This window comes from Phalaenopsis equestris, unplaced genomic scaffold (genome assembly GCF_001263595.1).
Source record: "Phalaenopsis equestris unplaced genomic scaffold, ASM126359v1 Scaffold000240, whole genome shotgun sequence".
In the NCBI taxonomy this organism is placed as follows: domain Eukaryota; kingdom Viridiplantae; phylum Streptophyta; class Magnoliopsida; order Asparagales; family Orchidaceae; genus Phalaenopsis; species Phalaenopsis equestris.
The window spans coordinates 184,992-212,597 of record NW_018164682.1 but is presented as its reverse complement, the minus strand read 5'-3'; the positions used below and the strand labels follow the sequence as shown (position 1 = coordinate 212,597).

The window sequence follows — 27,606 nt, the reverse complement described above, 5'->3', positions numbered from 1 at the left end:
CTGTCATTATTAGAAGGTAGAGGACCCTGGAAGAAGGAGATCTTGGTCCTTTAAGCGTTTAATACCAAACTCGTATATGTGGTAAATCAAAGCAATAGAAAGTCCATCCAAAAGAACTCCTAAAATCATATGAATCATTAAAGCAATTCATAATCAAGCCAAACTGCATAGTATTTAATAGTTCGTTGAATTCCACAAAGTATTAAATTACATAAAGACCGAAGATATACCCTCAAAGAAAATGAATGTTTAAGGTATGCACCAGACATAACCGGCCCTAAATGTTTCACTCATCAACTAAAGCATTAGTAATCTTTTCCCTTAGCTGGATCATAATATCAACACATTCATCATCCAGAGTCGGCCGATCCTCAACATCTGCGATGTCCATTATTGACTGTTTAACTTTGCATTTATAAGTCTCATGTGAAACATGTGTGATCTGCATCCAAACTACTAAATTCAATATCATACTTTGAATAATATTGTCATATATGATTATGTGTTGTCATTGCCACTATTTTGACTTGTTTATTAAATGAATACACAGGCAAGTCCCTTAAAATAACTCATTTATTTTTCCAAATACTAAAATCCCTATAAAAAACACTACGTAATGAGGAATGTCATTTTTTAAACATTTCATTCCTACTACGAACCACTTGACTACTTCCAAAATCGAAGATGTGATATTTTGTTTAAGGATAGGGAGCCCAGCTGCATGGGTTACCCGACATTCACAAGATAACAGTTTCCTGTTGAATTACGCAAAATAGATACATTTAAATATACTTTTAAAGAGATACCTCTTACATGTGCAATTAAGAAGTACCTAGATGTAGCATAGGAAAATTAAATTATCAAGTGTGTTATAATTTTGAATATGTGGCTATCATACACAATTTTTTTCCATCTGGACATGACAAGTATAAAAAACATATTGAAGTCATACATCGTCGTAACATTGTGTCGACAAACCACAGCTTATGATGTAAGTCAGGTTCTCACCTTTTAGGAACACATGCATCAACATATGTTTCATCAATTGCCCCAATATAATCTCATACTACAAATAAATTTTTTAAGCACATTCATGCAACTAAAAAAACTATAGAATTTCATGTGTACGAGTTTAGCTTGAAGTAGGGCATATAGTGATGGTTATATGATATCTCGGTAGGTGTACTCTGAGAAGTATGCCCTAGAGGCTTCACTTTAGCAAATGCCAACCTAACAATAGCATCTAAATTGTTGTTAAATTATCTAATGGTTATTTCAAATGAATGTTGAAAGTGCTCAAAAGATGTTATTAATGACTTATTATGTGATAATATATAAAGTGTAATCCCTAACACATCTCTTATCACAACTTCTCATATTTCTTACAAATAGCTCCTTAATCTATTTATCTCCAATATATATTGATGTCATTGAAGGAGTCTTACAAATGCATCTTTCATAATACTTATTAATTATACATACAACAATGAGTATAGATTTTTGTAAAGCTATTGTATGTTGTCATCCATAACTGTGGTGCACAAACAAAAACTCAACTAAAAATATAGGAAATCACATAAGATGAAACAATAATCTCAAATGGCATGGTAAGCAAACATTGCACGGGAAATTATACGCACTAAAAATGTCCAACAATTACAAAAAAAGACATAAAATTTGAACAAAATAAATATGAATGTTCAAAAATCACAAATAACAATAAATTTATAACCCTTATCCTATTAGAAAGACTCGACCTTGACAGTTTTCATAAGAAAATCTAAGGTAATGAACCCTTCATTCAGCTGCAATTGACTTAACATATCTCTTGTAGTAGGGTCTTTTAGCAGCTTGGATTATAAATAGTGGGAAGTCATCATAAACTTCAAAGATCACTCAAGGGTCTTGATGACATCAAACATAGGAGGTTCGCGTGATGAACTTGACTCATAAGACTTATTTGAACATGTTGTAACTAGTTGAGAAATATGCTCTCTTAGAAAAGATTATTTGTTTTCTTCTTTTTCCCTAAAACAGATTCAATAGAATATTGACGCTTGGTATGACCGTATCTAGTGCGCTCATTTGAACTATCACTTTATTTAGGAATTTCATAAGTACATAAATTAGGGGCTTCCTGACCAAGAACCCTTGCATGCTCACCGATGGTGACGACTCCACCAAACATCAAATCAAGCTTCTACTCAAGATCAGGATCAATGCCACAAATTTTAATTTTTTTTGGGTTAGGGATAGCATACATTTCATTGAAATGAAAATAATATTTATATTGATCTGCACATTCTAAGCAATATATTGGAAAGAGTAATTAAAGAATTAACTTCATCTCCAATTTTTCCTTCCAACGCTCATCTGAAGCATCGATAGTCTTCTTTTTGTCATCCCAATCCAATCCAATTGATCCTACTGTATCTAAAGTTATGTATTGCGACTGTGGTATGCAATATTGCGTATTTACTTTACGATGACTAGTTAATTATGGGAGAAAATTTTATAGGTGTCTTGGAAATAGATCACATGACGATTGCGGCTTATGGGCTGATGACTGTGGGAATTCAATTCTAATAATGATCATGTATAGAAAGAAGCTTTGGAATGAAATCCACCAACATACTTGATTGCTTGGACATTAAGATATGTTATAATAACGTTACTTGGCGTTATTATACTTTTAATTTTTTTGTGTTATTTTGTGTTAAGTGATGTATCATTCTTGATGTAATATAATAATGGACATTCGACTTCTTTGTAAACTTCTGTAATTTTTTTCTATAGTTCTATTTGAATTGTTTCTGAAACTGGGAACTCGCAACTAAAACACATGTACATAAGGTCATTGCAATCTTTTTTCTCAGAAATACCTGCAACACAACATATCCATCCAAACAGACATACTATTTCACCAACAACTGCTTTCTCACACCAATTCATCCTAGATGTAGCCTCACAACTATTTTTTGAAACATCTGCAGTTGCACCAAATACGCCCAAAGTTTTGTACAGTTGAGCCAATTTGTGCTTTGGTTGTACATGGTTTGCAGTAGCTTTATATCTTATTGGATTAGTGGCCTTTGATTAAACTTTAAAGGTTGAAAGCTATAGAGTCCTTAGATTCATCTTTTGAAGTCTGATATTTGTATATTTCCATGCATATTATGTTTGGATGTATGAGTTTTTATGTTTTCAGTCGCATTTAAGGGCGAGATTGTATTTGTGTGCTTGTCTTTGGTTGATGGTTGTGTGAATGTGTGAAGTGTGGTGATGGTGGTAGTGGTTTTTTTTGGCTGAGAGCAATGTATGGATGAATCATTCATGTTTCTGATGATCTGGTTAGGAGAGTATATGTTTTAGATTCAACTTATGTTAAGAAAGGTAGAAGCAGATCTCGACAGACATGGGCATGTTGTATAAAAAATGATTTTAATTTATTAGAATTAAATCAAAATATGACACTCAATAGGACACAGTGGAGGAAAAGGATTCATGTAGCCGACCCCACTTAGTGGGATAAAGGCTTGTTGTTGTTGTTGTTGTATAGTTTCAAAGGTGTTTTACTCTTGATGCATGATTGACTTGAGTTTGTTTGAGGGGAAGGTGGGTTGGGGCGGGCAGGGAGGATGATGGACTTGTTTGCATGTTACACATGTAAAACGTCTAGCTAGCATAAGTATCCATGTGTTATGTTGGGATGCATAATATTAGATTAGCTCAATGATTATTTCTTTCATTTTTTTGCTTCTTTAGTCTTTTCAGAGTGAGCATGAGGTTGGGTTTATTAGTTTTTTTATTTGATGTTTATAAATGAGTTTTGGTCTTATTATACTAGTTTGTCTTTTATCTATCTGTTTAAGCAAATTGGATTAGTGTCCATTTACTGTTGTATTGGGTCACACTCTGACTCTTAATTTTTCAAACATTAACGATTCATATTATTTCTGATTGCATTGAGGAGCCTTGAAAAGTTATGGCTCCAATTTTCAGCATTTTCCACCATGGTTTTGAAGTTTAAGGGGGTAAGTGATTCTTATGTGGGCTCGTAATTTAGTTTGCTCTTGATGCATAGCACTCAATAGTCTATTAAGAACCCTTATTTGAGGAGGATCGATGATTGATTTGTATGACTCATGTTAGAGGAAAATGAGCAGATGCATATGAAAGTGGTTGAGTAGTCCATGCAAAACATTGCATTTGCTAATGATTTTGGTCTGTAAAGTGCCCGTTAACATCTATTTGGGTGTCGTGTCCTTGTTCTACTACTAAACTTTTTTTCTATGATACTGTAGTTTTTAAAAGAAATGATTGTAGAATATTTAATAAATGAAGAATTTTAGTTCTTTTAAATGATTTCTTAATTTTGCGTATTTACAGTTTTTGGTGATAAACGAAATTTCATCACTAGCTTATCATGTTCCATTCAAAGATAATAGTAGGCAGTAGATTAGTATTGGAGGATTCCTTTTAGGGTGACTGGCTGCAGCACTAAAGGAAGTTCTTATTTTACTGATAAGCATGTAATTGATCAAAAAAGATTATTGGTATTTTTTCTAGCAGGTTTTATGTTCCCTCTCTGCTGCTCTTTTAATTTTGTCTATCCACGGCTATTGGGAAGTGGAAACTGTTGATTATAGATGGTATTTTGATATACTTCATCAGCAAAAATTTCATATCATCTACCTAGTTTATATGAACTAAAGATTTCTAATGACTGATACAACTATTAGGTGGCATTATTGTTTCAAAAGAGTTAGGATTTCAAATCGCCTAATGTCTACTATACATATAAGGCTGCGTGCATTAATCTCATCATAGACCTTGCAGTTGTAAATAGATTCTTTCAGCTATGCTGTAAATGAACATAAAGAAGTTTGAAGAGATTTCAATCTTAATTTTGTTAAACAAAGTTTGCTCTCAAAGATTTAATCAGTTTTTTAAAATCTCGAAAGTTTATAGTTAATGCTGAAGAATATGTCCTTATCTCAAAATTTTAGTCTTTATTTCTGATCTTCATTAAGGACTAAGTTTCTAAGAATTAGAAGAACTTTTTTATTTTTATTGCTTGAACACCTTTTCTATTTTTTGTTAAATTTAGAGGGATTTTGTTGGAAATATATCAATTATTTATCCTCTATATTTTTATTGAAAATACAATTCATGTGGACACCTTTATGGATGGGATGTGTTTTCTTTTATTTTGAAATCTTTTAGATCTAACTCAATATTGCATGTTTTTATATTGACCCGTTGAATTCCAATCAACACTCATATAGTTCAGATTTACTACCTCAATGTGAATTGCTAATTATTAAACATTTATTTCTTATCACTGGCTAATTGTTATTTTTGCCATTGCTGTTCCTGTTGTTTTCTCTAGGCTGTTTTTATTGTTGTTTTGCATGTTTGCAATTGCTCTATAATTCTTGTTGCTGCTCCGCCATTCTAGATATTGTTTATGCTTTTTTTCACCGTCTTTTTTTTTTTGCCTTTTCCATTACAGCTTTCGCCTTGTGTGAAGCCTATTTCCTTTTTTTTGTCACATCATTTAAACTTTTTTTCTCCCGTATTTAGTGGTGAGCATTCGTTCGGTTCAGATCGGTTCAGATGGATTGGTCTTAAAATTGGTTAAGAATCCAAAAAACTGAACCGATTTAAATTTTGATAAAACTGAATTGACTGAAACGAAATTTAATTTGGTTTACACTGTTCGATTATGAGCAAACCAAAATTTTTCTTTTTATTGGAGTTTGGCTAAGAAAAAACATTCCAAATTACATAATTTATCTACATAATATTAATTTAATGTTATAAATCTTTATTTATTTCAATCAAATGTTAAATATTATAATTTTTTTTATTTTTTTAGTTTTTTTCGCATAAAATTAAAATATAATAATAAATTTTAATAAAATTTTGATTTTTCGATTTCTTTGGTTGAATAAAAATTAAAACCAAATATTAATGTTTTAAAAACCAAAAATCGAAATTCATTTTTCAACCGAGCTGAACCAATCAAATTTGATCGGTTTGGTTCGGTTTTTCAATTTTGACGAAAGAATGCACACCCCTACCCACATCCTAATCTTATGCTCGTCTCCTTACTTCCTTCTTTGCAGTAGAAGGCTTTTTATTTTGACAGGCCCTTAAGGCAATTTAGGAATTGAAATAAAGATATGATTTCTATTGCTGGAATTGTTGAAGTACGTATTAAAACATAATTGTTTGGAGCTGATTTTGATAGATTATGAGAATTTTCTTATTTAGCATCTTTTTTTGGGCTATAAATGTGATCCGGGGGCATATGAAATTTATTGGATATTGAATGTTGGAATAAATTTTCAGTTTGCCTCTCTTCTTGTATATGCTAGTTGGATGTTTGTTTACTTCTTCACAAGTATGAACGACTACTTCTGGTGCTCCTTGTACCGATCTGTGGTGTTCTGCTGCCTTTTTTTGGATAATTAGTTTCCTTTTCCTTATTTTAATTTGCCTTGTTACTTGTTTTGCACGTGCAATTGAAATTTTGTGAAGTGTGATACTTGTCAGATTTTTCATTTCGAAGTGTGACCTTGATTGTTATTAAATTTTTATGTTTGTTCACTATTTTTTTACTATTTCAAATTTTTGGAAATTATTAAATTAATTTTTGGGATTAAAAAAAGTTTTCTGTTTTTAAATTAAAGTGATGAGTGTTTGGTAAAATTATTATTTGATTACCTGAGGATTGTTATTTATTTAATTTTTTTTTCTTTTGTACCCATCATTTGAAGAAGGTTAAGCGTTTTTTTTGTTTATGAGGCTAAGTAGTTTGTTGTTTCTGTAATCTCTTCCATTTTTTAGTTCCTCAGCTTATTATTCTTGCAAAAGATAGAATTAAGGAAGAAAACTAATTGATATTTTTATCTGGCCTCATGATTTCTCAAAACAGGTGAAGAGCTATCTAAAAAGCAAGCAGCTCAGGAATCAACAATTAGGAAATTAAGGGCACAGGCATGATGGCTAATTTTCTGTCTTTTATAGTTCTGAAAAAATATAATTGAAAATTATTTCATCAAATTTTTTTTTCTAGTTGTTTAGATAAGAGAGATGGAAGAGGAAAAACAGAGGATTTACTCTAAGCTTCAGGTACGTTAAATGAAGAATTTATGTATTATGTTCAGTTGAACTTGAATTTTAGAGTTGTTTTTACTTTAGTTTTTCTTTTCTCGAATGAAAAACTACTGAATTTTGGTTTATTTTTATTTCTTCACTGTGCAAGTAATTTTATGTACTTTTATTTATCTCAACATTTCATGAGGTATGTCTGGAAAAAGTAATAGTTGGTTAGAGCTATCAAAATAACTCATCATTTTTGGCTAGCAACAAAGTTCTTGTTTGATTCTTTTGTTAAGTGTGCTAGTATTGTATAATTTTTTTGAGGTTGTTTTCTTGACGAGTTGAACATAAATGTAATTTAACAAAGCTCCATTTATGTTCGAAAAGATACGTAGAGGCTGTATGAGAGGACCCAAAAAAAGGTGTCCTACCCATACGATACATCAAACACTAGTATCCTAAAAGGATGAAACATAGATAAAACACAAAAAAACAAAACTTGCAAGAAATAAACTGCTAGGCACGAGCCAGCTTGGTCTTGCCTTTGCCTCTGGTTCTAGGAGCGGAGACAACTAACAAATTGCTAAGTGTCGTTCCATTACCCGAAGTTACTAGAGTATCATCCATTAAGTTCCCAAGTTGGGGTGTGCCTCCATTCTTCTTTTTCTTTCTAGATATTTATACCTGTCATTTCTCATCCGAGGACTGACTCATTTGATCGGTGTGGTCAACATATTGTTGGACATGTGGGAGAGAATGAGCCCCCAGCTTCTGACTAGCAGTAACAACATTCTGATTCTGAAGAGATGGTAAGCATGTCTCTTCAACACCTGATGCATCCTGTGGTTGTGGAACTTCAATCTATCCTGATTATCGGACCCAGGACCCAAGTAAACCATCTAATCAGTCGGAAGAACAGAGACAGTATTGTCTCCGGTAGTGGGAGTCTCGGGTAGTGGGAGGGGGAGGTGGCATCGTGTCAACTGGTGTTTCAATAGTCTGTGGAATGCACTCAAGAGCGGATGAAGGATATGTATGAGGTGGGGTAGATCCAGAAGAGGGGTTACTTGAAGGTTTTAAATTCGGATGCAACTGATAACAGATGCAACTCTGATAACATTGAGAAGGAGAATGTTCAAACATACGTCAGTGGTTACAATAAAGTGGTATCTATTCAAGTTCTGCTTGCTGCCAAAATCCCTGATGTTGTGTGTCAATCCATATTTCTCGCGGAAAAGGTAAAGTAATATCTCTTTCTATCAAAATTCTGGCTTCTAAAGGCCGAGTCAGATTCACTGTAGGTGTGTCAGCTTTGAGGGATTTATCGTATACCATCGCTAAAGCGAAGAGATGCTCTTGATCAAAAAGGTGGATCTTCAAACCTGGGAAGCGCAGCCAAACAGGAATGGTAGGAGGTTCAATACGAGGGTCAAAATCCACCGTCCATTTTGAAACCTTCATCACCTGGTTTTTTATTTGAAGAACTCTTCTCGCAAATAAATTGGTGTAGTCTTCGTCATTTGATAATTGAATAAGAATGTGACGACCATCCAATTTACCGATCTTCCAACCCCCTTTCAGCTTCATTTGCTCAAAGTCCTTTCGAATTAGCTCTTAGCTCAAGTTTAGGGTTTCCATAAAGAAACTTACCTACTAAGAACAGTCGGCAGGGCGCAGCTAGGGTGGAGATCTCTGCCTCAGTGAGAAAGATTGCAGGTTTGTCGTTTTTACGGGAAGCTTTTTTGAGAAATCCGGTTTCGATGCCAAGAGAAAAATTGTCGTGGTATCGTTGCGGAAACATATTCGATATTCGATATTCGAAAGAGGGGCAGAGACGAGGTTATCACTGGCGAGGGCAGCGGCGTAGGAACGTCCTGAAACCATTTCTTCAGCAAGCTGTCGATCGACACAGACAGACGCAGACACAGACATCCGCGAACTCTGGCGAGAGGTCGACAATGCTGGCGGAAGGCGAGTGGAAACGAATCCCTAGGCAACGCAAATGATGGCGTTGCGACGCGTGGAAGACGACGCCAACGCACGGACACGTGAGAGAGTGGAGATCGGAGCAGCAACGACAGTCGAAACGCTAGGGTTCGCCATGGGGCGGAACCCTAGCAGAGTTATTTTATATATATATATATATATATATAGTTGAATTATATATTTTAGGTTTATTAATAGATTAGCAGATAGGTGGAATGACTCTGTCATGCCCAGCTTGCTATTTATTTTTTTTAATTTGCTTGAATTCACTATGGTTCATCTTAAATTCTAATAAGTAGATCACAAGCATAATGTGCATGAATAATTTCAATTATGAGTTAATAAGAACACACAAAAATTCGAATGAGCTAAACATGAACTGACAACAAGCTCACTTAAGCTTGATTTGTTTACACCCCTATTAATTGTTAACAACCAATTTATACATAGAGCTAGCTACTTTGAACTGAAAATTATGTCTTTTTAAAATTTATATCTTGAAAGCTGTGAGAGATGACACGATTAGTCCAACTATAGAGTATTTCAAGTGCTTTACTAAGGTGCTAATACATTAAAGGGCAAGTGCCAACTAAAACCTTTTACTGAGATTTTTTTTTTATTTTCCATATGGAGTAAATCCATATGAATATGAAAATGAATTTTGAAAAATTTTATTAGAAATTAAATCTGCTTTTAGGAATCTGCTTTTAAGATTATTTTGTGGAGTAATGCTTTCCATGTAATGATACGTGCTCTATAGGGCTACCATTTATGTTATTTACTCATTTGTCTTCAAAAGGATGCTCTTTGCATGCATTTTTTTGGAAACATCAACAAATATGTTGAAAATTGTAGATGACCAATTGTTGTTGAGGAGAATCATGCAACAAAATTAATTTTTTTTTAATATGTTTGATTTAGATGGTATGCTGTGCATAAACTATAGCAATTATCTTCCTGTAGTGGTTTGATTCTAGCTGCGATCTAATGACCAGCGTGAGAGGATTAGTTAAGATGTAGGATAGAACAGTTACATTCATTTCCATTTGTGATACTCAGAAATTTGTTTGCTCCAAGTGTAGTTTTATATTGAGGCAATCCATATGACAACGATTCTGCAGTCTTTTTGGACAGGCTGTATATTTGTGCGGATTTGTGTGTGAATGTGTGTGTTAATGCTCCTATTACTATTTCAGAAGTAAAATAGCTAGTTTATGGACTGCCAATCTATGTGATCTATGCATGATAGTTTCCTTTCTTTTAATTTTTGTTATTTTAAGTTCCTTAAGCTAACTTTGCTTTCTGCACAAAAATTTTACCTATCACTAGGTTACATAAATTCTATATTCATCTTTTTTTTTGGTTGTGATAAACTATTTGCTGACACAGCCAATGCAATTTCTATGAAAAAAACAAAGTTTCATCTTTCCATTTCATTTCGGTTTTTTAAGCAAGTGCCTATACCTAAATATCTACTGCACTCAGCTTAGCTCCTGAAGCATAAAAGGAACTTTTCATAATTCAGCTTAATTTTTATCACCAAGTGTAGCAACATATATTAGTGTAGTATCAATAGTTGCTATTGAGTCTGTGCTTATTGTGTAACACAAATTTGAAAAGGAAATTCAGCCATTTCTATTTTTCATGCATATGAGTGCAACATGTATTATGTTTGAGGATACCTTCATTACAAATGAACCGCTTTTATGTATATCATAAAGTTTTTCAACCTTAATATCTGTAGTTTTCGTATGACTCAGGTTGAGGAGGCGAAATCAGAAAGCATTAAAAAAGATAAAATGGCTACAGAGAAGTTGTTACAAGAAACAATTGAAAAAAATCAAGCAGATCTTGCTATTCAGAAGGAATTTTACGCTAACGAATTGAAACTTGCCAAGGAGGCTGAAGCACTAGCTGAGGCCCGTGCCAATAGTGAAGTTCGACTTGAACTTGAGAGTCGTTTAAAAGAATCTGATGAAAGAGAATCCATGCTAGTTCAAGCTCTTGAGGAGTTGAGGCAGGCTTTGACAAGAACAGAACAGCAGGTACTGATTTCAAGTATGTTTTACTTGATGGCCTGCGTTCCTGTCATTACAAATTTTCTTCCACTTAAATTCTTGTCTGTTCTCTTTATTTTCCATTGACATAACAAACTGCCCCCAAAACATTGTAGGCTGTTGCCAAAGAGGAAATGCTTCGTCATGACATTGATGAAATTCAGAAGCGATATCAGGTTTGTCATAGTCAACTTTCAGGTTGCTCGTGTTATCTGAGATTAATGTTTTTCAAGGCTTTTATATCATATTTATTAAGAAAATGTTCAGGCAAGCGAACTTCGATATAATGAGTTGCTCACTGAAGTTCCTGATTCAACCAGGCCACTTTTGAGGCAGATTGAAGCCATGCAGGTATAGAAATTAACAATTTTATGTGATTTTCTTTTGAATATCTTAAAGTTTGTTGCTTTTCTAAAACGTCTTCTGAATTAATCTGAATACTTGTCATTTAATGTGTGTATTTCTGAGTTTTAGTTATGATTTTGGTGTTAATAGGAAACAGCTGCTAGAAAAGAGGAGGCTTGGCGGGGAGTGGAAAGAGCTTTGAACTTTCGTGTCCAGGTTTTGATTTTATTACATATATCTAAGGATCGTATATATTTTAACTTATTTTGTAAGTATATCTTGATGAAGAACAGTAAACTTAATGCTAGAAATATCTGTCAAAGAATCACTTGAAAAGAATTATGGTAATTAAAGATAGATCGCATGGATAACTTCCCTCTTCTATAACCTTTCGAAGGTAGTTATTATTTAATTTCAATAAAATCTCTCCTTTTGCATGCTTTGGTCGTATTGGTCCCACCCTATGTGAAAGTGATTGCTCTTCAAGAAAGTAAAGAAGTATAGAATTTATTCAAATGTTTGTACAATTTACACGCATTAACATGCTAACCACAAAGCATGCTTCTAATCTATATGCTGCTAATATTTTAAGAGTTCAAGTGCAAAAGAATCTTGGAGTATTCCATTTTAGTACTGATATAATAAGGAAATCCAATCTCAAGCATATCATTAAAAAGAAAGCTACTTTTTTGGGATAGAGCTCTACATCTAGTAAAAGAAATTTTGGATAAAGATGGTAGTATCAATTAAATATTGGACTGTAACTGTTCCTCTTTAATAAATCTTATATTTCATGCCTTTATTTCATTTTTATTGAAATTTTAACCGAATCATATTTTTCTGATTTTGTTGTTTTTTTTAAGTACTTAGTTATCCTATATAATGCCAATTTTTTGTTTACAAGTTAAAATTTTTATCTCTAATCCCTAGTGTTGTATCTTTTCTCAAAAATCATAATATTTTTTGTAAATTTCCCGGGATCTTGTTTTTTTTTTAAATCAAACAAATCATGATAACAATGATTCTTGTACATATTTGGATTTAGAACATTAACATGCAGGCATGCAATTACCTTCCTTTTTCCATGCTTTTACACATCTGATTTCTGTATTTCTTAAAGCATAATCATCAACGGTCATCATCATTATCTGTGATTATGTTTGTAGCAGTTTGTAGCAGCATGAATTCTTCATGATTCTCATCAGTACTGGTTGTAGAAATTGTAGTTTTATAATTATCATTAGTTATTTTTAAATGCTACATTCTCTTGTATTTAATCACATTGCATTTGGTTTATATTATAATATCAATTGATAAAATTCTGGCAGGAGGCTGAAGCTAAAGCTGCAGCAGCAGAAGAAAGAGAAAGAGCCATGAGTGAACAACTATCACAAAGTTTATCGCGAATAACTGTTCTGGAAACCCAGGTCTTCATCTCACCTTTTTTACGCTCATTTCTCTCCGTTTTTCTGCATATATGCATACTAGCAAGTTTGTTAATAGATGCTCATCTTTGTCGGCGTTTCTCTCTTGTATTATTGCAGTGATTTCATCATATTTAAATATGCTGATTTATTGAAAAATATTTCAGATTACGTTTCTTAGAACAGAGCAAGGTCAGCTAAGCAGAACACTTGAGAAGGAGAGGCAGAGGTCTTCTGAGAACCGTCAAGAATATCTCATTGCAAAGGAGGAAGCAGCAACTCTGGAAGGTCGCGCCAATCAGTTAGAAGATGAAATCAAGGAGCTCAAGGGTAAGCATAAAAAGGAGTTGGAAGAAGAAATATCACACAGGCAACTAGTGGAGATGGTAAGTTGTTTTGGTTATTTCTGTTATGATTTTTGTCTATTAGCGCACATCTTCTACTGAAACCCACGTGCTCTGCAGGGTCTGATGTTGAAAATAAATTATGGCGAAAACCTCACAAGAATTTCTTTTTTTACAAGTGGAGAGATATAGATACATCTCTAAGAGCTATTACAAATAGGAATAAATAAAAATGGGGGTGGGGATACTATAGCAAGTCTATAAAGAAATTGATCTATCAACACCAAGCTTTAATTTGTGTGCCTTAAGCTTGTTGTTTTAATTGGAAAGTGAGTAGGCCCCACTATAGAAGAGAGAGAGAGGGAGAGGCTTAACAGAAATTCAACCATTAATATTCTTGGTATGATAGCTGTCCACTTTTAATTGTTTTGTTCATACTAATGTAGTGCACAAGTGAATGGAGGATTAGTTTGTATTTGTAAACTTATATATTGTATATTTGATTATTTTAGCTTAATTATGAAGCCTTTTTTATTGGTCATGTTTGAGTAGGGGTGACTATCATCATTATATTTGTGTTTTCCTTGGGCTTGATGTTGAAAGTGACGTGAAACTTCCATTGTTGTAATCTTCTTTTTTCAACCTTGAAAAGTGTTTCCTTTTGTTTTCTCTGAGGTATGAAAATTTGTGAATCTGATAGGAAATGAGATAAATTTTCACAAAAAAATAGGGTAGACACAAAAAAGTTTATTTCGCCGATACCAAATCAAAACAATACAATACCAAGAAACACAATTCAACTACATACAAGATAAATACCTACAATTTGAGAGGTAAACAATCTCTCTCAAACTTTAACTTCTAAGACTCAAGACAATAATCTCATAGCAGACCCTAATCCTAACTATATTAAGCCCTCTTTATACCAAACAATATTAGCTCACAAATGGCTAAATTGCCTTTTTAGCGTTGCACCTATATAAATCTTCAAATTATTTGGCGGGCTTGGTTTGGCGGAAAGTACCGTCGGTATCAGTCTAACATTACTCCCCTTTTAATAACACATTGTTCTCAAGGTGGAAAAGATGAAACTGATCAAGTTGTATGACTCCCACATAGCGTTATAATATGATAATTCTTTCCATTTAATCAACACTTCTTACCCACCTGTCGATTCTTGGCACTCCCCTTTTAGCTCAATTGGCTCCAAGAGCAATTTCATATCCTCAGTCAAGGTAGGGGAAGTAAAGAAGAGGGCGCATTGTCATCCCTAGTGCATCTCAGCTGCAATACGTGAAACAATGGATGAAGTGTCGATGAAGGTGGCAATTTTGAACAAAAACCCACTCATCAATGCATTTTGTGATCTCGTAAGGACCAAAATTGCGTGTGAGAGCTTTTCATTCTTGCGTCTGACTAATGTTTTTTCTACCGATAAGGCCGAAATTTTATATACACCCTATCTCCTACAACAAACTTCATATCCCTTCGATGTACGTCAGCTTGTTTCTTCAAAAATTGTTGCGCCTTCTAAAAATGTCCTCTCAATTCTTTCAATATTTTGTTTCTCTTCTAAGTACTGATCCATCAGAGATACCGGTGTAGTATTATCCATAATGTATCAAATTAGATGGATCACGCCCATACGAGATTTTAAAAGGAGACGACTGAGAAGTTGTATGATGCAATGTGTTGTATCAATAATTTGCCCATGGCAGTCAATTGGCCTACTCTTGTGTGTGTAAGATACAAAGCAACATCAGTAGGTCTTGACGTTCCGATTAATAACTTTTGATTGTCTATCAATCTGCGGGTGATAGGCTGTGCTTTTTTTCAACACGGTCCCTTGTATTTTAAATGCTCCCTCCATAAATGACTCAAGAGGAAATTGTCTTGATCCAACACTATCGATTATGAGATCCCATGCAAGCGGACAACCTCCGTATAAAAGCAATGGTGGCAAAAACAGTAGTATAAAGCTGAAGTAAAGGTACAAAGTGAGTGTACTTAGCCGATCCACCACCACCAAGATAACTATAAATTCTTCTGACCACGGTAAGCTTGCAATGAAATCCATTGTCACCTTCTCTCATACCTTCTCCGACAATTCTAGAGGTTATTGCGACCCCCTAGGCGTTAATGTCATGTATCTGTGTTGTTAGCACACATCACACTTTGACACCATGCCCTCCAGATTCTTTCTCATTCTCACCCCATACAATTATGTTGCTATCATCCTATATATTTTGAACACGCCATAGCGCTACCGTGAAACTTATGTTAACAACTTCGGCATGTGTTTTGAATTTCGAGATAACAAATAAAGTTTCTGTTAAAGTAAATATTGGTCATCCGGTGAATAAACGGGATAGTTGTTCTCACTCTTTGCTAAAACCCAGCTATATCTTGCTTAGTTCTCCATCTACCTCACTTTCTTGTGTTAGGACCTCTCAATCTTAAAACCGAAGGAACTAACAATACCAATAATTGAGCTTCATCCATAGTAATTGATAAGGCATCAAGAACCTTATTTTCTAATCTCGAGGGATACTGAATATCGAAGTCATACACCAATAACTTAGCCACCTCTGATATTCCTTAGTCACAATTTGTTGTTCTATCATAAGTTTAATGTTTTGTTGGTCTGTGCTTACTGTAAAACGTCATCCCAACAAATATGATTATCATTTCTTTATAATAAGCACAATTGTCATAAGCTCCTGCTCATAAGTTGACTTGAGTCTGGCTCTCACAGTCAACGCTTGACTAAAATAAACAATGGGTTGTTGACACTGCATAAGAATTGTGCCTAACCCATAACTTGAAGCATCCATCCCTACAATGAATGGTTGGTTGAAATCAGGTAGTGTCAACCCTGATAAACTCGTCATGAACTTCTTTATCTTCTCAAAAGCCCGCGTCGTTGCTTCCCCCGCTGGAAGTTATTGTTCTATCAACAATGGCTATGCAAATGAACTATGGTCATTTACGAACTTTCAGTTGTATCTTGTAAGTCTTAGAAATTCTCTCCGTTCCTTCAAGGTTTTAAGTAGTGGCCAATCCAACATAGCCGCCACCTTTGATGGATCCACTAACACCACATGTCCTCAGTACTCCACTTCAGTTGGGCAAACAAACAGTTCTTTATGTTAGCGTACAACTGGTGCTCATTGAGTACTGTCAACAACTTCAAATAATCAATGTGATCTTCCAAAAAACAAATGTAACCTAGGATATCGTCAAAGAAGGAAAGGCTGAAACAACATGTTCATCAGTGATTGAAATGTAGTCGGTATGTTGGTGAGCCAGAATGGGATAACCAGAAATTAATCAAGTCAATCTTGGAGTATATCATATGCCTAAGCAACTCTTCCAATGGCTTATCGATCACCAGGATGAGAAATTTGTCAGGTACTATTTTTTTATTCACTGCTCGATAATCCGCACAAAAATAATAACTCCATTTTATTCCTTACTAACAAGATCGAGCTAGAGAAATGACTCACATTAGGTGGTATGATCTCAACCTCCAATAATTCTCGGATATTTCTCTGATCAATCTCTCGATCTTATCTTTATGTATTTGGGGGTAGCGGTATAGGTGCACACTGATGAGAGAAACTCCCAGATTATTACTTGCCCGTGTTCCCTCCGAGGTAGCTATCCGCGTGGCGGCTGAAAAACTTGTGCATATTATTGTAGGAGCAGTTGGATCGGTGTCGGAATCTCCGACAGCTCCACGTCTCATGCATCTCTTCCATGCTATGAAACTCAATAAAAAATCCCAACCTTACATCCAATATTTGCCTAACTATGATTTTCAGTGTCACTAAGTTCTTGCACAAATTAAGGTTACCACGAAGCACCACCGTCTTGCCTCTCCTGGAACTCATTATCAAAAGTTTTAATTCAATTGTCTCTCATAAGGGCTGCAACCATTTCATAACCAATATCACGTAAGTGCTCCCTATATCCAAGAGAAGAAAATTCTCCATCACCTGAATACCTCAAAATCACTCCTTTTTAAACTTCCTTGATCTTTGTCATTTGTTTAGACTCCATCATGACTCCAAATTTTTTTGTGTTAACCCTCTCAAGCCTCAATTTTATGCGGAGCATCAGCCTAGAATCACGGCATGCAAAATCCCGCGTATCCACGGGATGGCATTACACCAACGATCGCAAATTTAGACAAGAGTGGGGGATGCCAACTTTAAATTTGGTCATTTCCTTTCTTTCCTTTTTGATTTCATTCATATTCCTCTATTTTCTAATTAGAGGAATAGAAAATATATGTTTAAAGTGTCGTGCCTGTGTCTTTCCTAGGAACAGGTGATCTAATCTCCTTGCCGCCCTTACATCACAGATTCGGATTCTTCGTTGATTTCAACTAGGACAGTAGTTGACCGACACCCATCTCCCGCCCATACGGCCTCAAATCCCCATATTTCATTCCCTCGATATTCCACAATCACCTCCTCACTATCCCACTTCAAAATACGTTGTAGGAGTCCTAGATTGGTATCATCTGGTAGCAGAGCCCGACAAACCTTTGATTTTTGGGGTTATGTGTTCCTTGGCCCAAAACCAAAATTCTAAATAACCTAACCTAACACCCGCACCAAAAAACTTTTTCTCCAAATCATCCTTGTTACAATTCTAAGCCTCAACCCTAAAAATTTTTAGAATCCAATTTTTCTTATGTCCACAAAAATTCCACCTTGACACCTATCTGAAAAACCTAAACACCCAACTAATTTTGAATCACAATTCTACATCAGCCAGAAACCTAATTGAGAGAAAAGGACGCCATGTCACATAGGAGAAATCAATAAAGAGGTGTCTAGAAACTCTCCATGGAGGATATGTAGAGGGAAATCCTATAACTGCAACAAAGGCTTGCCTCCTTTGAGAGGAGACAATTCAGAGGGGTCACCCATAGCCACAATTATGATTTGTCAGATTGAGAGAAAGAAGTGAATTCATTCCACCAGCCAATTTTCAGTGATGAAGAACCACTACCTTGATGTTTCAACTTGGAATATCAAAGGAGAAGCCAGTATAATAGAGTAAATGTGCTAGCTTTCGATGGTCCAATGAGTTTATTTAGTGACTTCATAAAGTGGGGCGAATTTTTGAGTATAAGGATGTTCCTAAAGACAAGAAAGTTAAATTAACACTCATCAAACTCATAAATAATGCTTTATTTTGGTTGGAAAACCTGAAGTGTATTCAACAGTGGAAGTGAAGAGTAAGATCACCATGTGGTTTATGATGAAAAGGGAGATACAGTGTAAATTCCTTTCCCCAACTTATCATTACCTGTGCCAGAGAGACATTTATGTGGAGATTATATAGCTGACTTTGACTAACTCATGTTGAAATGTGCATTGGTAGAATCACAGAAACATATAGTGGCAAGATATTTTGGTGGACTGAGGTTATCTATTGGTAATGTGGTTCAGTTGCAATCATATTGGTACTAGATGTCCAAACCATAACTTTGAAGATGGAGAAACAACATCACCAGCTGACTGACACACCTTACAGAGTTCAACCCTAAGATTTGACAGTAAAAGTACACCCATTGGAGCATCCAAGACGACACTACCAATGGAGAAATCAACCCAAAGTGGAGAAAAGATGGAGTTCTCCAACACTTTCAAATTCATCCCAACTTGATAGGGCTTCAAGTTTCACAAGTTCGGACACTTTGCATTAGATTGTCCAAACAAGTTTATGGTCAATTTCACTGAGTAGGAAACAAAGGAAGAAATGGATTTTGATACAGGAGAGAATGAAAACTTTAGAGAAGGGATACAATAGTAATTCAAGCTGAGCCCTTGAGAGAGATTTTTGCTGAATTAATATTGTTTCTAGAAGATTGTAAGTTTGAAGAGCCGATAATAAAAAAGAAATTGCCCTTTTATAAGGAGTTACTAAATATCCCGACTGACAATTTATCACTCGGGTCTTTGACGTCCATCTGCAGCCCGGACCGGTTTGGTCTATAGCATTAGTGAGAGTCTGTCGGCTCTTCCTATGGGAGTACCACCTCTTTCAAGTAGAAGTACCCACTCCTAGTTATTCTGTTATTATAAGTTTTCTTTCATGATATTATAGAGTTAGTTTTTGTGCTTTTTCTGTCGTGACAGCCGTAGACATCTCCAAGTCTACCCTTCTAAGGTTGTATCAAAGGGCGAGTGGTGCTCCGGTTGTATCTTATTTTGAGGTGGTGATCTTCAACTTCGCCTTCCACCACAACCTCCCTGTTGCAGCCACTGTCTTTCCTCCCGTTGCAGCCACCATCTTTCCTCCTGTTGCAGCCACCAAACAGCCATTCTTGGCTGTCTTTCCTGCACTCCATCTCCTCTCCCCCATTTTCCCTCGTTTTTGTTTGCTACCTTGCCACAAAACCTTTCCCTTACTGTCGTCCACTAGAAAGCAGTATGTCTGCTATTCTTCGAGCTCTTCCAGTTATTCCTCCCCTTCCCACACGCTGCTAACTTTGGAACCTGTGTACTATCACCTTTCCACTTGCTGCCATCTTCTAGATTCTGCACCCCTGCCCTTCCCTCTTGCTGCCATCATTCCGGACAATTGTGCCATGTCGATATCTACTGCGTGCTTGTTGCCCGGAACTCGAGAAACAGTTTGTTGTTTTTTGCTTGCCGACCATCTCGTCCACTATTCTGACACCTTCCAAACCTTAATCGACAATATCTACCACCCTTGATCCATGCTCGAGTTGTGTGGCTTGTTTTGTGTGCAGTTATTTCTTATTTCCATTTAGTCCTTATAATTTTTCATTTGATTGCAGTAATATTATATGTTTTTCCCGTTGTTATTTGTTAATTGCGGTATCATTTGGTATCAGCATAATCCTGGTTCTATCTAGGGTTTCTAGCATCCACCAATACCCAACCTTATCTCCACCCAACGCTCTTCTCTTAGCTGATTTTTCCAAAACTGCCACCCTAAACTTTTTTTCCCCACCATACTTCATCTTAGACACATTCTTCCACTGATCCAAACCCAAACCCAAACCCAAACCCAAACCCAAACTCTAGCCATGCCTCTGAAGAGACAATAGCCGGAAATATGATCGAGGGAAAAAGATATGATGCCGCTTATGAGGAATCAACAAAGAGATGTTCAGAAACCTTCCATGGAGGATGTGCGACTGGAAATCCTCCAATTGTCATAGAGGCTTGTCGTCTTTGTGAGGAGGCAATCTGGAAGGGTCAACTGTAGTCACAACAGTGACTTATGAGATCGAAAGAATGCAGTAGATCCCTTCCACTGGACGAATTCCAAAGAACAAGAATCCCTACTCCGAAGAGTTGACCTAAAATATCCGAGTCTGGATTTTGAAGTACATGTAGATTAGCCATATTTTTTTTATGGCCACATTGATCTGGACGAATTCGTTGAGTGTATCTAGACGGTGGAATGTGTTTTGAGTACCATGACACCCCCTCGGAAAATTTTGCAAGTTAAAGAAAAGTGTATTGTTTTGAAAGGAAAATTTGAAGCACCTGCGCCATGGTGAGGGAAATGACAATATTTTTACTAGGTCTAAGATGAAACAAGAGATGTGGTGTCAGTACATACCTTTTCATTACAGATAGGATAGTCAAACCTTAACTTCAAAAATGGAGAGACAATATCATCGGAGGTGCTGGGTCGTGCCACATTGCAGGAAGTAGAAGAAGAAAAGCAAGCCACGTTTGTGCAGGTTAGGGCATGCAACCGAGAGCTAGAAGGTGAGTATAATATTAGGACTCAAGGTGTCAGTTATTTAATAAATAAAATTGTTGTATAAATATATATATTGTGTGTGTTTATTAAATTAATGCTATTAGAAAGTTTAATTAAATTAGGACTCAAGGTATAGAATTTCAGCTCGGAGGGAGAAGTAGGTGAAGTGTGGGAACTAGAGGATGAGGGAGATTCAGTCGAGCAAACTCGGGTAAGTTTGGGTCTATTTTATAATTTAATTAATGAATTGAATTACACACACACACACACACACACACACACACACACACATATATATATTCTCTTAAGTGTTAATAGTAAGTGTATTCAAAATCTGGAAGTACTTGAGGTAAGGGGGATACAGTTTCAAGATCGAGGGGGCGAATCGCTTTGAAAGATAATGTATGTTTTAATTAAAGTTAAAATTTAATTTACTTAATTTAGAAATAATATTTAATAAAATATTAATTTATAATAGCAATCAAGGTTGAAGTACGTTTAAACCTTGAAGATCTGGAGATAGTCGGTGAGACAAATAAGCAAAATGAGTAATTTCTTTCTTATATGTATTAAATTGATGTTTTATTAAGTAAAAACTTGTTTTAATGCTTCAAACAACTATTTTTATAATCACATGAACATTGCATGCATGTTATAAAAAAGAATTATTGAAATGAAATTAAGTTAAATGAAAAAAGAGAAAATGATTATTCATTATCTTTAAAAGAAAGTAATTTATGGAAATGAAATGTGAAAGCTCAAGTCATTCAGGATTATCCCCTGATGATACTGTCAGGAGTTGCGATGTACACTGCTCGAAAAAGGAAATGAAAATGATAAATGTATACTTTTAGGTGCAAAATTTTGAGGGTACTTATAGGTATAATTATGATGATAATCTTGATATGATATCTTAAAGAGATTAAAAAGTTTAAATATTTAAATTAAAACACGAAGGGTTAAATTAGAAATAATAGCTTATAGTTTTGATTACATTAATAAATTGTATACCCTTGGAACATTATTGCATATCATGAAAATTTTACTTTTGATTTTACTTGTTTCTTTCAAAAAAAATTGTAGAATGATTTGTCTGATATAATGAATTTAATTTACTGGAAGACTATTGTTGATAGGCTATATGTTATATTCTGGTTGTAGTTATTGTATTGTTTAATTCTTGGTGGTGTTACCATTGTGTGTTTGTTTGAGATGTTTTACTTACAAAGCATGATGTTAATTTTGGATGATTTGATTTTTGTGTAATTTATTTTATGGTTTTTTTAGTGATTATTTTATAAATTGGAAATTATGAAAATCTGTGCAAAGTAAATGAAATGTTAATATCGTCAGACCACAGTTCTTGATTTAGTTAATGCTAAGCTATCAGGCTAAGTCGTGATAGTTGCTTCCTCTGTCAACGTTAAGTTTCGTTGCAACTATTTCTTGCTTCTGTTATAGCAGTCGCATGTTGCTCTGCTTTGCCTGCTACTCTTGTCATTGTCGCTTTTATTGCCACTGTCGGCTACTCTTGTTATTGTCGCCACTATCACCATCACCTGTTGTTTCATCTTTTGATTTTTTTACTTTATTTATATTTAGATTTATGGATGTTATTATGTTGGTTAAGCAATATGAGTGGGAAAAGTCTACTGTGCTACTCATTATGTCTTGATATTTTATGCTTCATTCATCTCATTTTTTATGCTAATTTGATTACTTAATCAATTGATGTTTACATTATTATTATTATTTTTTTGCACATGTTACTTAATAATTGGTGGCTTACTCAACTTGTTATTTCATATAAACATAATTCATCACTTTTTATCATGCTAGAATATTAATATCTTTCTTTAATATATCTATATGTTAGGATACTAATATATTCTTTTTTATCCTTTTATTTAACATGTAATTTTCAAACCGTGATCCTTGTAGCTCAAATCGTCTCTAGTTTTATGCCTCGCCTTACGAATGAAAATGCTTTAATACCCAATTATGCAGTTTTAAACATTGTTGCTACCTTATGTATGAAAATGTATATTTTACTTTTTAAAAGTTAAAATAGTGGCAATTTTAATGTGATATGAAGATTTGTGCAGTATAAATATAAAAAGCAATGTTTAGGTGTTAGATATGTAATTACATAAGAATTAGGTGGTACGTATGTAAATGCCCATAAATTTATACCATAAGAAACACTCATAACGGGATCATTCATAATTTTAACCACCAGAAACAGTGATAAGGTTGGTGATGATGATGATCATATTGATAGAAATATGTTGTTTCCCATGATTACAAGTAACTAGAACTTGATTTCTTTGAATTTTAAGTGCTTGCTGAAATTCAGAATTTTGTAGATTTTTTTTTTTTTAATTCTTAATATGAGCTTTTCGGATAAGTAGGAGCTTGAACGGGAGAGAACTACAAGGATAGAATTGGAAAAGGCGGCATCTCGTCAAACTTCTATGGCTACAAATCAAAATTCTTCTAATCTGAAAAACGCGAATGCTGACAATGGTAAGTATCATTTATTTGTGAATATCTATATGCCAAAAAATATTCTTCAATCTATGATAGTTATATACGATAAATTCTTTTTTTATACAGGAAATTTCCCTCCAAGGAAGTCCTTCACTGCTAGCAGCTTGATTGACATGGATGAAAGCATTTTCTTGCAAGCTTCTCTGGACCCATCTGATAATCTTTCATCTGAGAGAAGAAGTGGAGAGTCGAACCTCTCTTCATACTACTTGAAGAGCATGACACCTAGCACTTTTGAAGCTGCACTTCGTCAGAAAGATGGAGAGCTTGCTTCATATATTTCTCGTTTGGTAATGGAACTATCTCATTGTATTTCTTCCTTTGGTTTTATTTTTGAGAATTAGTTCATCTAGTTATGGAAGTTATAAATATGATTTTCATGACATTGTATACCATTCTTTTCTTTTGATTGTCCTGACAAGGATATCCAATCAAACTCGTCTATTCTCACTTCATGAACTAAACATTCCTTACAGTTTTCTTCGCAAGAGAACTACATGATAATCCAGAAGTTATCATTGTAGCTTAATTTGTGACCTGAACTGTACTGCTTCATTATTTTATGGCGTAAATCATGAGATCTATAAATCTGTTAGAATGATATCGGTGTGTTCAATGCAATTTAAATTTTTAAATTTCTTCATTTATGCGCTTTGATCACATTTCTCCTCAAGAATATGCATGCATGCATGGCAGTAGCTGTTAAAATTATTCCCATTTTGCCATTAGCAATTTCTTGTTTTTATTTGTTTTCTGTGGCATCATGTGGTCTTTTTTGCATTCTCATGTCGTGTTTCAGTCATTTCTGTTGTCTATTATTATTTTCCCTCTTTTTGAATGATTCATATTAAGAGAAGAAGGGCATTGTATGACTTTTTTTAAATTCTTTGGTTTAAATTTCTATTATTAAGAATTTGCAATCACTTTCTACTTATCTAAATGAATATTTTCATTAATTTTATGATTTGACTAACTACGCAGGCTTCAACAGAATCCACCCGTGATTCTTTGGCTGAGGAACTTGTTAAACTGACGAGAGAGGTAAAGAATTTTGTCCTTCTGTCTGTTTGTCATTATTTCCATCAGCCGGCTAACCCATTTTCTGGGACTGCATTTCTCAGTCTGAAAAATTCCGAACCGAAGCTGTTCTTCTGCCTGGAATACGTGCTGAGCTGGATGCTTTAAGGCGAAGACATAATGCCGCTCTAGAACTTATGGGTGAACGTGATGAGGAGGTGCTACATCCTCTTAATTTTCTTCGTTTAATTTCAATTAATACATGATGAATAGCTTTCTTTATTCTGCAAAACTTGAAGCAGACATCTCTGTGGAGTTAACCTAGGTTTAGTCCACGTTATTCACGCAACTGTGCTGCCTCAATTCTTTAAGCTTTTGATATAGATTTGCATCAATAAATAAATAAAGAAAATCATTTATGATAATAACTTTTTTAGATGTTTGAGAAAAAATTGTTTGTGATTTGAAACAAGTGCAGAAGATTGAGAACTGCTGAAAGCAGATACTTGAAAAAGTAGCCTGTGATTAAAATTCAAATAAATTGGCTAGCTTTTTTTATCTGATTTTTTTTTTGAATGCAAACAAAATGGTGTTCATTAATCTCTTGGCTAAAGTTTAATTATAATACTGATGGTTTACATCTGATACAGTTTCAATGTTACAACTGCCATAGTTTTGTTAAGTATTATTAACTTGGGACTCATTTGGTTGCTTGAAGATGGAAAATTGCTTTAAAAATTAGAATTTTGTGATCATTTTGAGTGCCAATTTGAAATCCCCATTTTTAAAGGAGTTTTGAAAAGATATGTGGATTTGTTTTTGTCCATCCTAATATACAAAGGATGGGATTTATTATAGCATAGGTGATGTTCGAACTTCAGACTTTAATAATAACTTTCAAGATTCTTACAAATAATTATTTTGGACCATGCATTAGCGAGGGTAGACTTCAATATAAAAGTTTGACCACATTTTAATCAGTAAAATAATGCTCTATATTGATTAGCAGAATTTGAAATAAGGGTTGGTGTTTAACTAACTACATCCAATCAAATGATATATTGAAAAACTATGGATTTATGAAATTTCATGGTTTTCCAAAACATGTTTTCTATTTTCTAGCAATCAAATGCGACTTTAGGGAGCTTTCAGTGTTTCTTCTTTCTAAGCGTAACTCTATCGATCTACATAACAAGAATATTCCTCCTGAGCAAAAATTCATAGAAAATTTGTTTACTGCTCGGCTTAAATAGGAAGCTAAACATGAATTGCCCTTCTGGATTAAAATTCCTAAAGACTAAAACTTCTTGGCTGCAATGAATATAGCTTGAAACGAATCATCTAGTGTTTCCTGAACCAACTTTTACAAAAGCAAACAAGTAATTTGGCCAATTTGCTTCGTTTGTTAGATTTTTATTCAACTATCAGAACTAAAAGCTTCACATCTAATGATATTTGGCATATAATCTTTTGTTCCTCGAAAATAATTTATTATTCTCGAATATAGGAAATTCATTCAAATCTACCATTATAATTCAGATATTCATCCTTTACAATTCCTCTCCTAATCACACATTGCATTGTTTTCGTTTGACTGCTCCTTCCAGTCTTCTGTTATGAAGCCAGTTTTAAATTACAACTGCTGTCTTTCCTCCTTTTCTCTGTCAATCCAACCTCGAATATCACGTTTTTGTCTATTATAAGATTATGAATCATCCTATTTATGGCTAATTCATTTATTATTGTTATTATTTATTTATTTAGGCCATAATCTGATAAAATTGATATTTTTATGTTCTCTGAAGCTGGAGGAACTGCGGGCCGATATCATTGATTTAAAAGAGATGTACAGGGAGCAAATAAATCTTCTTGTTAATAGGGTATTCTCAATCTCCAGGACTCTTTCCATTTAATTTTTTTCTTATTGATTTTTATCTCATCACTGTTTCTCTCTATTTCAAACAGATTCAAAATTTCAACCCTCCAGCTGCTGCAAATTAATCATTCCTGGTTTTTGTTTGTGTGAACATACTCATACTTACTGCAGGTAACTGATGCTGTTTGGGCTTAATCAGACAACTAGATTTGAATGAAATGCTTCATCCCCTGATTTATTTCTACTATAATTTCTCTGCATTTCTTTTCTATTATTATTATTTTTTTTCTTACGTGCGATTTGATATTTCGCCGAATTGGAGATTTCTCTCATCGAGTTTAAACCATAGCTGCTGTATATTGTAAAAACAAAAGCTTTGTTAAACTATGTATCTTGTGGGAATCAACATGATTCTTATTTTTGCAAAATTACTTATTTCAATCTCCGAGAGTTATAAAAATAAATAAAAGTGCTTCTGTGCTCAGCTTATTTTTCAGGCTGATTTGTTAGTTTGGATGCTGCTTTCCTATTCAATTCAAACAGATGAACATTTCCTTGCTGTCTGTGGTGAAATTTAAGAGGAAGGACAGTTCTTTGAAACTTTATTGTTGTTGTAATTGCACTGGCTGCTGCGGTCATCTAATGGAATTTGTAATTAGGAAGATTTACACACATTTCACTAAATTCCTATGTATTTGCATATCAAACTTCATGTATAGGCCATCTTATCTATGCATATGAAAAGCTCATTTTCACTTTTTTAAAGTTGAAGTAGTTATGTTTTTATGTGATAAGAATTGGTTGGGTGGTATAAATGTAAATAAGAAAATGTTGGTGCTAGATATGTGTAAATACATAGAAAGTAGGTGGTATGGATGTAAAAGCCTTTAAAATCATATTGCTTTTGGATATAAATTGTATTGTTTACTTTGTAGGATCACATGAAAGTGTGTATATATGTTTTAGAATTATTTATACTGTTTACTATCAAAAAATGATTTTTGATTTTACTAAAACAAGGCCAATTACTTTTTATTATAAAATATTAAGTCTTAATTATTAATTATTCACTTAAAAAAATGAAAATTGAATTGAGGATGACAACACTATTCCTCAAAAGATTGTGCTCTTGACTT

General features: G+C 34.3%; 1 protein-coding gene across 5 annotated transcripts in view; it reads left to right on the top strand.

The window, feature by feature from the left end:
* Window positions 1-26,966, top strand: part of LOC110024004 (golgin candidate 5) — a 51,660-nt gene extending 24,694 nt beyond the window's left edge. For all 5 annotated transcript variants that reach the window (XM_020723708.1, XM_020723707.1, XM_020723705.1 and 2 more), the window contains 14 exons: window positions 6,944-7,005; window positions 7,093-7,140; window positions 10,857-11,141; window positions 11,270-11,329; window positions 11,421-11,504; window positions 11,649-11,714; window positions 12,827-12,925; window positions 13,090-13,308; window positions 23,439-23,553; window positions 23,644-23,867; window positions 24,559-24,618; window positions 24,699-24,812; window positions 26,400-26,474; window positions 26,560-26,966. In XM_020723708.1, the coding sequence (XP_020579367.1) occupies window positions 6,944-7,005; window positions 7,093-7,140; window positions 10,857-11,141; window positions 11,270-11,329; window positions 11,421-11,504; window positions 11,649-11,714; window positions 12,827-12,925; window positions 13,090-13,308; window positions 23,439-23,553; window positions 23,644-23,867; window positions 24,559-24,618; window positions 24,699-24,812; window positions 26,400-26,474; window positions 26,560-26,595 (1,547 nt within the window). In that variant the 3' untranslated portion in view covers window positions 26,596-26,966. The remainder of the gene's footprint in view (window positions 1-6,943; window positions 7,006-7,092; window positions 7,141-10,856; window positions 11,142-11,269; window positions 11,330-11,420; window positions 11,505-11,648; window positions 11,715-12,826; window positions 12,926-13,089; window positions 13,309-23,438; window positions 23,554-23,643; window positions 23,868-24,558; window positions 24,619-24,698; window positions 24,813-26,399; window positions 26,475-26,559) is intronic.
* The last annotated feature ends 640 nt before the right edge of the window (window positions 26,967-27,606 follow it).